At 41.4% G+C, this 13,982-nt stretch overlaps 1 protein-coding gene across 1 annotated transcript in view; it reads right to left on the reverse strand.

Moving 5' to 3' along the window:
* The window catches only part of RYR3 (ryanodine receptor 3), a 502,054-nt gene that overhangs the window by 299,949 nt on the left and 188,123 nt on the right, over positions 1-13,982 (reverse strand). Inside the window, 1 exon segment of the mRNA XM_036031373.1 lies at positions 12,983-13,090. Within this exon segment, the coding sequence (XP_035887266.1) occupies positions 12,983-13,090 (108 nt within the window).

Here is a 13,982-nt window from a genome sequence, read left to right on the forward strand (position 1 = left end):
TAATTAGTTTATGTGTGCTATGAGATGGAACAGGTTGAAAATCGCTATTATATGGGATGTCAACTGTAACCGGGGAAAAAAACAGCCACTGGAGATGCCAGGTGAAAACAGAAGCATTCTGGCCTCAGCTTCCTCCTCCCCTGCAGGTGGCTGTCTTAGCCCTCTACAGAGCAGGGGTCCTTTTAACCCCACGGCCCCCTAATATTCTTGCTCTTATTCTTGCTCTCTTTCCATTGATGCCACTGGGCCATTTCAGGTCCTTTCATTCTAAAATCAGACAGTAGTTACTACAGGGCTGCAGTGCTGGCCATAGGGATTTTACTCTTGTGACGGTGGGAATGCCAGGTGAGATCAGGGTTTCTTGGGCACCAACTTACTTTTTCTTTAGCAGAGTATCCAGAGAGGTGCTTTTGTTACAGAACAAACAAGGTGGGGGCCAAGGGCAATATACTATTACTGAAAGAAACCCCAGGTCTGTTATGTCTGTCATCTATAGGAAAGATGTCTTTCAATGCCAGAAATTCGTCAAAAGGAAAGGAAATGTTTATTTAATGCTATACAAACTTAAAATAGTGACCTAATGTCTTCATCAAAATCCTGAAGTCCCTTAAAACCCCCACAAACAGTCACAGTCCTTCCTTCCCCTTTTGCCCAGGCTGGGGTACCGTATCTCAGGAAAGGAAATAGAAGTCCATGGCTCAGGCAGTCCTCTGGTTATTCCCAGTCAGTACTCCGTCTTGACTAGGAGACCTCCCTGGGTTCCCAGCACCCTCAGCTGTGTTGCCGGGATCTCTGCTAAAGCCGGGTGGTAGTTCCCCCTACTAAAAGCTGCAGGGGTCCCCACTCTGGCAAAGGCACGTGGTTCTCTCTCCTAGGGCCACAGGAGTCCCCACTCAGCCAAAACCGCATGCTTCTCTCCCTCAATGGCTGCTGTGTCTGGGTTTAAATCCCTGCACCAATCTTCCTCTGCAGCCCCATTTCCGACTCCTCCCACACTCAGTTACACTTGCCAGTAATCTTATATTCTTCCAGCTTTACTGGGCTGCCATCGTGGGTCTGGGCAGGTGTGACCCCATGTCAGGGAGCCAATCTTCTCCTAGCTCCCATGCAGGTGCTGTAACTCAGGGGACCTGCCCCCCAGTCACATTTTGGGTGGGGGGGTCCCTTTCCATCCCCCTGGCCTAGAGCATAGCCATAGCTATTTAGCATATCTAAGTGACCAGCCAAAGGCTATAGGTATGTTAAATGACTATGCCATGGATTAGCTGCAAAGCTGTCAGCTGTACAAAACAGCCCTGCATGTTCTTGCTGTGTGTGCCCCTTCCCTCAATTCATACATGTGGGGGAAGGGGTGAAGACATCTTAAAATCTTCTGGACACCTTGAGTTCTGGACCCCATTTCAAATGCCCATTTGGGGTCTCCCCTCTTGGCTGCACCCTGTAACACTTTCATTAAACTTCCACAAGATGGAAATAAGTTGGAGTTTTTTCTAGTCCACTCAACATTCCTTACAAATATGTAATTTAAACTGGTAGCTTTTAGGAGTAAATTACACAAAGGAAAAGCCTACTAAATAAACAGAATTTCTTGAATTCTAAAGGGGCTTCATTTGTAAGAGGTAAGCAGGTCTCTTAAAACAAGAGATTTCCCCCAAATTTAAATATCTTACGATTTAGGGTTAAAGCATATTCCTAAAAGAGCAGCTGAGATCCATTTTTACATTCCTTCCTCAAGAATAGAACTACTTACCTACTTAGTATACACTGGAGGAAGCTTAGATACCCTGATCTGTTCTTACTACTCTAAGAAACTTTAACAAAAATGTTTGCATTTCTTTGCAATTAATATGTGACAAACAAACAAACAAACAAACAAACAAAAAAGCCCAAGAAACTGCTGGTTAGTTCAGCCACAGGGAAGATGCTCAAGCTTTCTAAGATGACTGACATGACTCTACTAAGCGAGCGTCTGGATGTCCACGGCAAGAATGAAAAGCACTCCAGGGCTTGGGTTACACTCACAAAGCTCTGTGTTATCACATTTGCCAAACACCACCAGGATCACGCAGGCATATTGATTCTGAATACAAGGCACTGGTTTCAGAATGAAAAGAATTTCACCAACGCAAAGGCAATTCCACTGAAGCTGAAGCACTATCTTCAGAAAGGGGGAGGGGATATTTGATAGAGTCTGGAGCTTTAAAAATTAACTCTGTGGTTTCTTTCCCTTGAAAATGCTTCCACTCAGGATACGAAGAAATGTAAAAAGCTAGTTAAACTTAACCGTTATTCTTAACCGTTGAAATCAACATTTAGTTCTTTCACTGGCTCACTTTGGGGATGTTGTGTGAGAAAGGGAACACAGCAAACTAGCTTTTTCCATTTTTCTTATGAATTCCAGCCTTGGGAAGAGCAGAGCTGGAGTTACATAACAGCTCTGGGAAAGGTCTGAGGCACCGAGGAGCTCAGATGAAGGTAAGGCTGCACACTTGTCATCTCTCCAAGTCGAAACCTATGGCCATGGGCCACCTAGACCACGTTCGGGGGGAAAGGAGAGACTTTTAAAAACGATTTTCAGTGTCTTGAAGGAAAAATAAAAAATCCACAGGCAAGCCATTTTCCTAATTGCAGCATAGTGGCTTAACATAAGCTTCTTGGCAATAAATTTGTAAGTGTGCAGCCACCTCTGATTCCACAAGACTGAAGTGTGTGATGTTTTGTTAAATTGCAGAGGCACAAAGAATGGCAATTGCCCTGAACAGTCACAAATGAAAGGCCCAGTTCATTACAAATACAGCTGAAGCCAGTTGTCCATGCAAAGTACATGTATATTGAAGGAGTGAATAACATACCCATTCCGAGAGGTCACTGATCTAGCAAAATCAAAAACAAAACAGTAATTGGATATTTTAGTGGGTGCAGGTCTTTCTGAAAGCTTTTAAGTAATTTGAGGAATCTATTGATACTTACCACAGAGAAAAATCCCAATGAGAATAAAGGGGTTAGATTTTCTGCCTGGTGATTATTTTATTTTAACTAGAAACTAGCAGTAGCACTAGATCATTAGATGCCAACGTTTGTGTTTACTCTCCCCTGCTTCCCCCCCCCCCCCACCTCCCAATACAGTGCTGGTGTCATCAAGAAACTAGCAGGCAGGCAATATGCTGCAGTCTAAATTTGTCTTAGCACTTTTTCATAATTATAGTTATGCAAGAAAATCCACCAAAGCAAATGGTCAGTACCTACATCAGGCAATTTGGGATTTCTTTTTCTTAGAAATACTGTAAATAATCAATAGGATTTTTCTTATACCAAACAGGGGCTTTCTTACCACAAAGTAAGTTCTTTTGGAATGGCATAGTAGATATTAATTAGATATCAAAAAGCCAGTTCAATGAGTTATTTGCATAAATTTTCATAAGTACCCGCTTATCAGAGAAACATTAAAATCCACTATCTCAACATAAAATCCTAAAATCCTAGTGTAACATGAGAAAAAACTGTAAGAAGGTGAAGGGGGTAAAGAGAAGGGATATCTATCATGGCAATTTTAATCTGAAAAAACACATTAAAAACCTTAGTTTGGAAGCTTCTCATTATTATTTGATTTCTGAAAATAATGTCTGGCTCTTTGAAGAAAGAAATTCTGTCACCACTACAGAATGCATCCCATATTTTTCCACAAGAAAATTTACAGGGGATTCAATGTCTCACAAATTTTTTAGTGATATAGTCATCACTGAGCGCTTTAGGGCTGCTGCCCTAGATGGAATTTGCGATGTTCTCCTCGTCCACACCGAAGCAGAAGGAAGATAAACACAGTGACCCGTTCTCCCTGACAAGTGAGTCAGGGTCTCAAGAACAATGGCTGACACCAACAGGCCACATGCCCACTGCTAATCAGAGATAGGCTGCAGTCATGGGATACTCCAGAGGAGGTGAGGTGATGACACTTTTCTATGTTAACTTGGCGCATTGCAACCTTCACAGGTAGGAGAGAGTATTACTGTATCTCAGTGAGGCCTGTGGTCCTTTAGAGATGGTGGGGCCCAAGCCCAGAGGAGGGAAGACCTTTGCCCACAGTCAAACTTCCAGTTGGTGGCAGCGTGAGGACTAAACCTAGACCTCCTGACCCCAAACTTTGTCACCAGACAGGCTGCCTCCCATGAACAGATATGTAAGGTGAACTCGAACGCCAGGCAGATTTTAACTTAGAGTTTTTGACATATAAACCTGCTATACTTTTACATGTAAGAGCACTTTTACCAAGTAGATTTGGTTGTTATATAAAAATACAGAATATTGTTTTCGTAGCAGGTATGGATGACCAGCCTAGATTAGAAAAATAAGTGGAGGCATTCAAAATCAGAACACTATTTTTCTCCCTTTCAAAAGAAAAACAGGATCAGGTCAAGCAAGTTGAGAATTCAATACCACGCTACCCAGCTATTACAGACTGGTGGTGGGCAGGGGTGATAACCCCAGGTTGAGCAAACGGCCTGCTGGGTGCTGGCATTGGGCTGGGTAAGTCCCGATGGGGGTCGCCAAAGAGATACTTGGAGAGCTTGATGCAGTGGCTCCTTACCAACCAGTGCAAAAGAAGTTCAGACTTGAACACATAATGGGGCTATGTTGGTGCATCCTAGTCATCCTGGTACTGGGGCAAGTATGGGTAGGTCCTAGGGTTTAAATCATGAGACATACAGAAGTGACTGTAGTTTTTCTCCAAATGAAATTCTATGTCCTATTCTAAAGGTGTAATTGATACCTATTGTTATATTTTACTTATTTGATGATTCCTCTTTTAAAAATGTAGTGTTAAAGAAATGTCAATGAGGATGAGATTTATTTAGAATTATGTACAGAGTTCCTCCATTAGTCTTATGCACGTACCAAAATAAATTCTCATTCTGACTCTTTTCTGACAATTGTGATGGGGAGGTGAAAACCTCAATGTGTGGTTGCCTCTCCCATACCCCCAACCAAGGACCTGGCCCGCAATCCAGGCATGTGCCCTGACTGGGAATAGAACTGGCGACACTTTTGTTCACAGGCCTGTGCTCAATCACTGAGCCACACCAGCAGGAAGGTGAAAACCTCAGGGGAAGAGGCTAAATCTGGCTGACGGGGGTGTCTCTTCTCTTATGTGATATAGAAGTGATGGTGGGAACTCAGGGTCACAGGATAAGGAGGAGGTAGGGATCCTATTAGCCTTCTTCATTCTGGATGAATTTACTGCAAGATCTTTAAATGTGGGCATAGCTGGAGTTCAAACTTTAGACAAGGCTTCAAATTCCCCTCATCAGCATCTATTTTGATTTGTTCACTAGTTGAAAAAATGTTAGGGTAGCCTCATCTTTAGTACATTCTTTTTTTAATGATGTCACATTTTTTGTGGCTTAACTATCTGTGACTTGATAAGATGGGTGAATGTCCTGAACTTGAATGCAAAGTAAGTATCCATGACATGTCCTTTAAAGACCTTTATAGGAATACCCCATCATGGGAGGTTATGCCACACTGGGTGTTTACAAGGTCACATGGTGCCAGGAGACAACCTCCTAGCTTCTCAGAAGGCATGGGCACATTGTCCTGGGGCATGACACACGTGCCATATGGTATGTGTGCCTTTCTCTAACAACTGCACTGTGTGTAGTATTGCCACTCTAAAGACGGGCAAATGGAAAGAGCCCAAAGCTCCTTTTTAGGGCCAATGGGACTTTCACGTAAATAATACAGAGAATTAAAGAACTACCTGTCAGTGAGTATGTCTGTGAGGAAGATACTTGTAGAAATAATATCTTCCCAAGTCACATTTCCCAATCAAGGTATATTAAATTCTAGATATTTTAGTGTCTAAAGTCAAGCATTATCTTACATGTTCATGATGTTATGTGCTCTTATGTGTTATATAAAATGTATATAACACATAAGAGCACATAAGCAGCCATAACATGTAGCAGCCATAACATTAATTATAATCATTTTATAGGTATATTTCATGTCTTTTTTTTAATGGTAAAAGTCTACCAATAATTAAGTCAACTTTTAGAGAAAAACAGAGCCCTTATCAGAAGAAGTACAGCTGGTAATTTTATAAATCAAGGCCTTTTTTTTTTTCAGAAGCATTATGAGCATTCACGTCAAAACGCATTTGTATTATGTAGCCCAAGATACAACATGTACTTGGTCATATAGCATGGAAATGTCCTTCCTTTGATAAAAACATGTTTGAAGGATCTGTGACAGGTTGAAATGGACCAGAAGAAAAAAAGAGGAACCAATATTCATTTATATCCCACCCCAAAGCATTTGTAGGAATTGATTTAATTCTCACTCAATCCTATGAGTAGGTTGCATTTTAAAGATGTGGAAAGTAAGGTACACAGAAAGGAGAACTAATTTGCCCCAGAGGGGCAAATTACCTATACCTGGTAATAGGTATAGGTATACTGGACCTGGTAATACCTGGTCCAGTATAGGCTGGACTCAAAACACACCTGCCTGACTCCAAAGGATGACTTTTCTTGCTACAAATGCTTCTTGCTCTGTATTCAAAGTCATTTCTACAGGATGATGGGGATGGTGGGGATTGAGGGCCCAGATGGAGATGGTGATATCTCTTTTAGCCCCATGTCCTGCTGAGGATGGCTGGGGGTGTCATACACTGTAGGTCCAATCAGTCAAAATGTGAAAATAATTCAGTATTTGCAAGCAGGGATTGTACTGCAAACTCCAGACATTTAATGGGCCATAGTGCCAAGTATCTATCTGTTGGCAATTTTCCCCAGAAGAAAATCAAATAAAATTTGTTCAGAGGTAAAGTGACCCAGGGATGAATTTAACTAAGGTGGGTTCTAAGGGCACCAACTGTTCTCTGCTCCCAGATCCTCATCGTCATTCATTCTCCTTTTCAACATAAAGCTGGGTCTCCCAAGCTATGGGCTGTAGCTAAAGACATTTCAATGATAAACTCTTGTTGTTAAATGGAGCTGAGCATCTTTGTTTTCTTTGTTAGCAAGAGGGATTCCTGCAGAATTGTAACTCCTTGCCAAAGTACTTCGGTACACTCATCACATGGATAAAAAAACTGAAATCATTTTTTAAAAGGTTCAGTTGCTGCACAGCAGTGAACAGACAAACTGCACAAGAACCAATTTATGGTGGCAGTCATGACATTTGTGAGCATAGCATCTATTTAAATGCATTTATATCTATTTCCAAACAGAATGGCCTGGCACGCAAAGGAGGTGTCATTCCATTCAAACATCGCCAAGCTCCCCAGGGAACCATTCTGGTCTGTCATGTCAACTCATTTCCTGCTCTATTTTTCCCTCTTTTTTCTTCCCTGCTGGATATTATCACCTCTTATCACCCAAAATCAAATTAACTTCTAATAGGAAATGTACACAGCAATCACTTCAGAAAAGCAAAACAATCAGACCCAAGAGGTTACATAAAATATTATTTCTCATACTAAAGGCAGAGAGCCTGGATAGATTGTAAGAGAGTTCCAAGATGGTTAGAGTTACTGAAGCTGCTGTTTAGGTAACTAATTAGTGCAGTTTCCAATGAATAATAAAATCTTTTTTATTCAATTATATTTTCCTGATTAATGTATCACAGTTGTCCCAGTTTTCCCCCTTTGCCCCCCTCCACCCTATCTGCCATTCCCTCAGACAATCCTTGCACAACTGTCCATGTCCATGGGTTATGCACATATGCTCTTTGGCTACTCTGTTCCCCATGCTGTACTTTATATCCCCATGACTATTCTGTAACTACCAATTTGTACTTTAATCCCTTTACCTTTCCCACCCATCCCTCCGATCCCTCTCCCATCTGGCAACCAATGAAACATTCTCTGTATCCATGATTCTGTGTCTGTTCTTGTTTGCTTAGTTTGCTTTTTTAGATTCAATTGTTGATGGATATGTATTTATTGCTATTTTATTGTTCATAGTTTTGATCTTCTTTTTCTTAAATAAGTCCCTTGAATGTTTCATATAATAATGATTTGGTGGTGATGAACTCCTTTAGCTTTTACTTCTCTGGGAAGCTCTTTATCTGCCCTGCAATTCTAGATGATAGCTTTGCTGGGTAGAGTAATCTTGGTTATAGGTCCTTGCTCTTCATGACTTTGAACAATTCTTGCCAATCCCTTCTAGCCTGCAAAGTTTCTTTTTGAGAAATCAGCTGATGATTTTATGGTCACACCTTTGTAGGTAACTGCTTTTCTCTTGCTCTTTTAAGCTTCTCTTTTTGTCTTTAATTTTTGGCATTGTAATTATGAGTGTCTTGGAGTGGGCCTCTTTGAGTTCATCTTGTTTGGGACTTTCTGTTCTTCCTGGACTTGCATGTTTATTTCCTTCACCGAGCTAGGGAAGTTTTCTGTCATTATTTTTTCAAATCAGTTTTCAATTTCTTGCTCTCTTTCTCCCTCCAGTACCCCCCTGATGTGAATGTTGGTATGATTATAGTTGTCCCAGAGGCTTCTTACATTATCCTAATTTTTTTGGATTCTTTTTTATTTTTGTTGGTCTGATTGGGTGTTTTTTGCTTTCTTATATTCCGAATAGCTGATTTGATTCTTGGCTTCATCCACTCTACTGTTGATTCTCTATAAATTGTTCTTCATTTCAGTTAGTGTATCCTTCATTTCTGACTTTTTTTATGGTTTCTATATTCTTTTCTATGCTGAGTTCATCTGCTCTTCCCTTAAGTTCAATGAGCATCTTATAACAAGTTTTTTGAACTCTACAAGCAATCTAGTGCTTGTCTCCATTGTGTTTGTTTTTTTTTTTCTGTAGTTTTGTCCTGTTTTTTTTTGGGGGGGGCATGTTTACTTGTCTCCTCATTTTGGCAGCCTGCCTGTGTTTGTTTCTATATATCAGGTAGAGCTACTATGACTCCCTGGCTTTGTAGAGTGGCCTAATGCAGTAGGTATCTTGCAGGGTCCAGTGGCACAGCCTCCCTTATCACTCAAGCTGGATACTTGAGCTGTGCCCCTCATGTGAGCTGAATACACCCTCCTCTTGTAGTTGAGTTTTGATTGCTGTTGGTAGGTCAATGGGAGGGTTTACCCACGCCAATCAGCTGCAAGGACTGGGCGTGACCTCTGACTACCAACCTCTGACCACTGTGGAGGATCAGCTGTGCAGGGGCCCACTCCACAGAACAGGACTTAACTTCAGCAGGGCTCTAGTGCTCTCTGAGTCTGCCCCTTGAGTGTGTCACTTGTGGAGGTGGTTTGGTGACGGTGCTCTGATATGGTGTGTAGCTGTCTACCGGGTGTGCAGGCTCTAGGGGCTTCCTGGGAGGTGCAGGTCAAGGTCATCACTGCCTGTGTTCTATCTGAGGCCACCTGGCATAAGCCACAAAGTGATCTGCAGATGTCTGGCACTTTTGCTGGGCTTGGAAGTGCCTAGGAGAGGCCAACCTGTGAACCGAGGCCAGCTGCTGCTGTTAGTGTCAGGCCTGGGGCCACTTAGCAAGAGGTATGGAGCTTGCTGAGGCTGGATGCTGCTTGTTTGAGAGGATTTAGAAATATCTGAAGCATGATCCAAAGCAAGCCATTGCTATGAAAAAGTCACTAGAAACAGGTTGGGTGGGGCATAGCTTCAGGGAATCACCAGGGCATGGCAAACAGTGTGAGCTAGGTTGATGGAGTCTCAGATATAGCACCTGCCTGCCATCTCTGTGGCTCTGTTGGGGGAGGTTTCAGAAAAAGAACAATGGCCTCTGTCAGCAGTTCTCTCTGGCAAAAAGCTGTCCCCCAGCTCTCACTGTCATACCAGACATTTCAGTTCCTTCCCATATGCCTTTGATGCCTTTCAAGCTGCTGCCCTGGTGCTGGAGCTCAGAGGGAGTGAATTTGAGTAAGTCCATGCATGGGCCCTTTAAGAGGAACTGCCTGGAAAATCCAGCAGTTTCTGTCCTCTGCATCATCAGTCTCCACTGGTTTTTACAGCCAGAAGTTATGAGGACTTATCTTCCTAGCACTGGAATTGTGGATGAAGGGGGGGTCTTCTGTTGGCCTGGGATCCCTGGCTCCTGAGGTATTCCTCCCAATTTTTACCTGTCACATGTGGGTGTGGGACCAGTCCATTCTGTGTCTCTGCCCCTCCTATCAATATCAATGTGGTTTCTTCTTTAATTCCATAGCTGTAGGACTTTCATTCAGCTCAATTACTGGCAATTCTGAATAATGGTTTTTCTGTAGTTAAGTTGTAATTTTGTTGTGGTTGTGTCAGGAGGTGGGCTGTGTTTACCTCCTAGGCCACCATCTTAGCTTTCTCCAAATCACAATAATTTTTAAAACAGTGCACTGTTCTATTTTACTGTACTTATTCTATCTTATTCTCTTTTAAAATTCTTTCCTTCTAGTTCTAAGATACCTAGTAAATACTCCCTCTCCTCCTACTACTATTACTTCTACTAATAATAATGTCAAGATGAAAAAAATAACTATTGGATCGCTCCTTTTTGTTTGGTAAAATAGCACAAAAAGGCAATAAGACACATGATAAATTTCAGTCAGATTCAACATGGTGATTACTGTTGTTATCCAATAATAAAAATGTCATGGATCATTTATTTTGGAATTGAGTCTTCAAAGAGAATTAATCCCCAATAAGATTTACTGTATTGGTTTTTACATATTATATATTAAAGATAACCTTGAAATATACTTGTATATTGTGTAAACTTCTTCTATAACATGGCTGGTAATTAAGGGAGGTCTTATTCATATGTTCCAAAACTAAGTATTCATTCTTAATAAGATGGTCTTCACCTTCTATTTAGAAAATAAATTATTATTTATTATTTTTCAAACAAACCAAGTCAAGGCTATTATTTAAGTTCTTGCAAATAAAGAAGAGCAAGGATTATAACCAGAATTTTTGAATTCACTTTGTCATCTACAGGACTCCTTGAACCACTCAAGCTAAATGATAGAAAAAGAGAAGCCTTTGAAATGCAGTTTTGAGCAAAACAGAATGCCCAAGAGACAATTCTCCAGTTAGTATAGCTTCTGTCTTGCCATTTTCTATCCTAGGGCCATAAGTAGGCAGGGTCTAGCTGATCCTGATTGACAGTGAAAGTGGTAATATTCCAAATGAACTACGTCTCCCCCACAAAAGATGTCTGTGAATGATGAGTTATTAGTCTTGAAAAAGAGTGAGCAGTTAAAAATAAAATTGTTCTACTAAATGGGAAACATTTGAAGGAGCGTGCCTAGGGATGAAAGCATGGGGTACTGAGGCCAATGGAAGGGGGAAATAAACACAGGCTTCAGTGAACATCAAAGGAATCAAAAATCACCTGTGTTAATGCTCTAAGGAAGAAGTCAAAGTTATTTTCAGTTGGCTGATGAAAGCATTTCATTCTGAACTAAAACAGTGAAGAATCACAAACATCAGTGTTAAAGATCCCAGAAAACTAATTAAATATTCTAATTTTATAGGTGAGAACACACTGGCCTCAAGAAATTAGAAGACTTGTGTGAGGTCACATTAAAAGCCAGAAAATGACCTAAATGTAAATTTTGGTTTTCTTGAGTCTTCGGCCATTGTCTCTTCTATCATAAATGAGATACTTCTTTGTCACATAGGAGCTCATTAGAGTCAAGTAAGAATAATCCATGCTAGGTACAGCAAATAGTTTTTTACCTACATGCAATTTACTCTCCAGTATAGGCTGCAGAAAATTAGACTTACAATTACAGCATAGAATGGTTAGAACTATTTACTGACTTTTGCTCAAGCAAGGGCACCCATGCCAGACTTGCAGGGTCAGCAAAGACTTCTTAGTAGATCTGATATCTAAACTGGCTCCTTGAAGGAGAAGTAGAGATTACCTACGGGAAGGGAGGAGTAAAAGCTGTTCTAAACGGAGGGACTTGATGACACACATGATCGTAGGCAGGACAGAACTGACGAGGAAGTGAAAGCAATTTGATGTGGCTGGAGCCTTGAGTTCCTGGCGGGATGTGGTGAGAGATGGGGTGGGAAAGGTGAGCAGGGCTCACCAAATCCTGAAGAACTTTATGTCGAGTTAAGGGATTTGGAGTTTTTTCTCAAGGTAATGAATGACAAATGATTTTAAACTAGGGAAGTATAATGATTAGATCTGCATTTTAGAAAGAACATTCTGAACAGCCAAGTGAAAAAACAAATGGTGGTGGTGGTGACGGGCAAGTACGGAAAGAACCAAAGCAGTTAGGAGGATTTTGAAGGAACCCAGGAGACAGAGATAGTCATTGGTGTCGTATTTAGAAGATATGAAAAGAGGTATTTGTATTTGAAATATTCAGGCCATAGAATTAAAATACTTGATGATAAATGGACATAAGTAGATATAGGTCATTAAGGAAAGAAAGGGTCAAAAATTACTCTGAGGTCTCTGCTCAAAGACCTTCTGACACAGGAGATATGGCACATCATCCCTCAGTTTAATACTCAGGGACTATTTTACAGACTCAAGCAAGAGACACTCAAGACAGCTCTGTATTTGCTCATCATCAGTGAAACTGTAGAGGTCTGGGCACATATCAAAGACTCTGAATTCCACAGGAAATCTTTTCCAAACTGCTGTCACCTGGTTGTGCTCCACCAGGGCAGTTGTAAACCTCTGAGAAGATTTTCCCAAGGGGGGAAAAACCCCTACTTACTATGCACCCTCCATCTCAAGGTCCTCTCAGCCTCTCCACATTTCCTTGTGGGTTATAGAATAGGGAAGGGAGTCGGATCCGTACTGTATGCCCTGCTCAGGCAGCATTAATGATGGGTAACCCAAAGGAAGGAGAATGAGAGTTGCTAAATAAGAGGAATTAAACTCAAGGAGAAGGATCTATTATCTGCAGAGATCATCTCAAGGACCCTAAGGTTTCCCAGGTCAAAGCTCAAGGGACAAAATGAAGTATGTACTTTTGGGCTACTTGTATCCCAGTTCCCACCTAGGACAGAATTCAGGTACTCACCCCTTCACCGCCATTTTCCCCTGTGCTGGCAAGCATCTCCTGCAGGGCTCTGACCGACAGGGACTGTTCCAGCACAAAACTGCAGACACAGAGGTCTGGAGGAACAAACTGTGGAAATAAAGCCAGAATGAGGACACCTACTCATGTCAGTTAGGCATCAGTCATGCAATAACTCCTCAAGGACAAAGAGCCTATGACTCAAAGTGCCAGTTGGATAAATGGATGAATAGAAATATAAAAGGTGGAGTTCTCTTATTCAACTTAAGATGGGTTTCATGCTGGATTCTAAAGGATGAGGAAGAGGAAATCCCCAGTTGCAAGGGAACAGGGACCAAGATGTCAGGACCAATTTGACTGAGGACTGGTGGCACACACATATGGCCTCACTGTGCAGGGGACAGAAAGGACAAGCAGATTTATATTGATGTCTGGGTGTGACCAAAGGAACTCATCACCAATAATTGGTAAGAAATCAAGGGACAGACTAGAATGTGGCTCTAGACAATGGTGGGCAAATTAGGAAATTCATTCATTTGTTAAATAAACCTTGATACTACAGTGTAAATAGAAGCAACAGAGGGGATGAACAGCTACATAAATATATTTCTGGGTGAAGAAATGTCCAGAATTATAAGAATTGATGGCCCCATAGAACAATCATTCTAATTTATTATGTGCTCAGGTAATGTCATGATATCCATATCTGTTCTGGGACATTTACCAACAACACTTAGAACCTTCTTTGCATACTGACTAGTAATAGCTAATGCTCACTGAGTACTTTCTCCAGCAGGCACTAAGTGCTTTGCATATATTACTTCACTTAACCCTCGCAACCTGCCAATAGGGTAGGGATGACTGATTCCAGTTTTCAGCCAAGGAAACTAAGGCACAAACAAGTTAGGTCATCTGCTCAAGGTAATGGCTTATGCTTGGCTGAGTTGGATTCAAATGCAGGCAGTCTGCCTCCAAAGTCCCTACACTTAACTCTATACTTCCT

The sequence above is a fragment of the Phyllostomus discolor genome, chromosome 1 (genome assembly GCF_004126475.2).
Source record: "Phyllostomus discolor isolate MPI-MPIP mPhyDis1 chromosome 1, mPhyDis1.pri.v3, whole genome shotgun sequence".
Taxonomy (NCBI): domain Eukaryota; kingdom Metazoa; phylum Chordata; class Mammalia; order Chiroptera; family Phyllostomidae; genus Phyllostomus; species Phyllostomus discolor.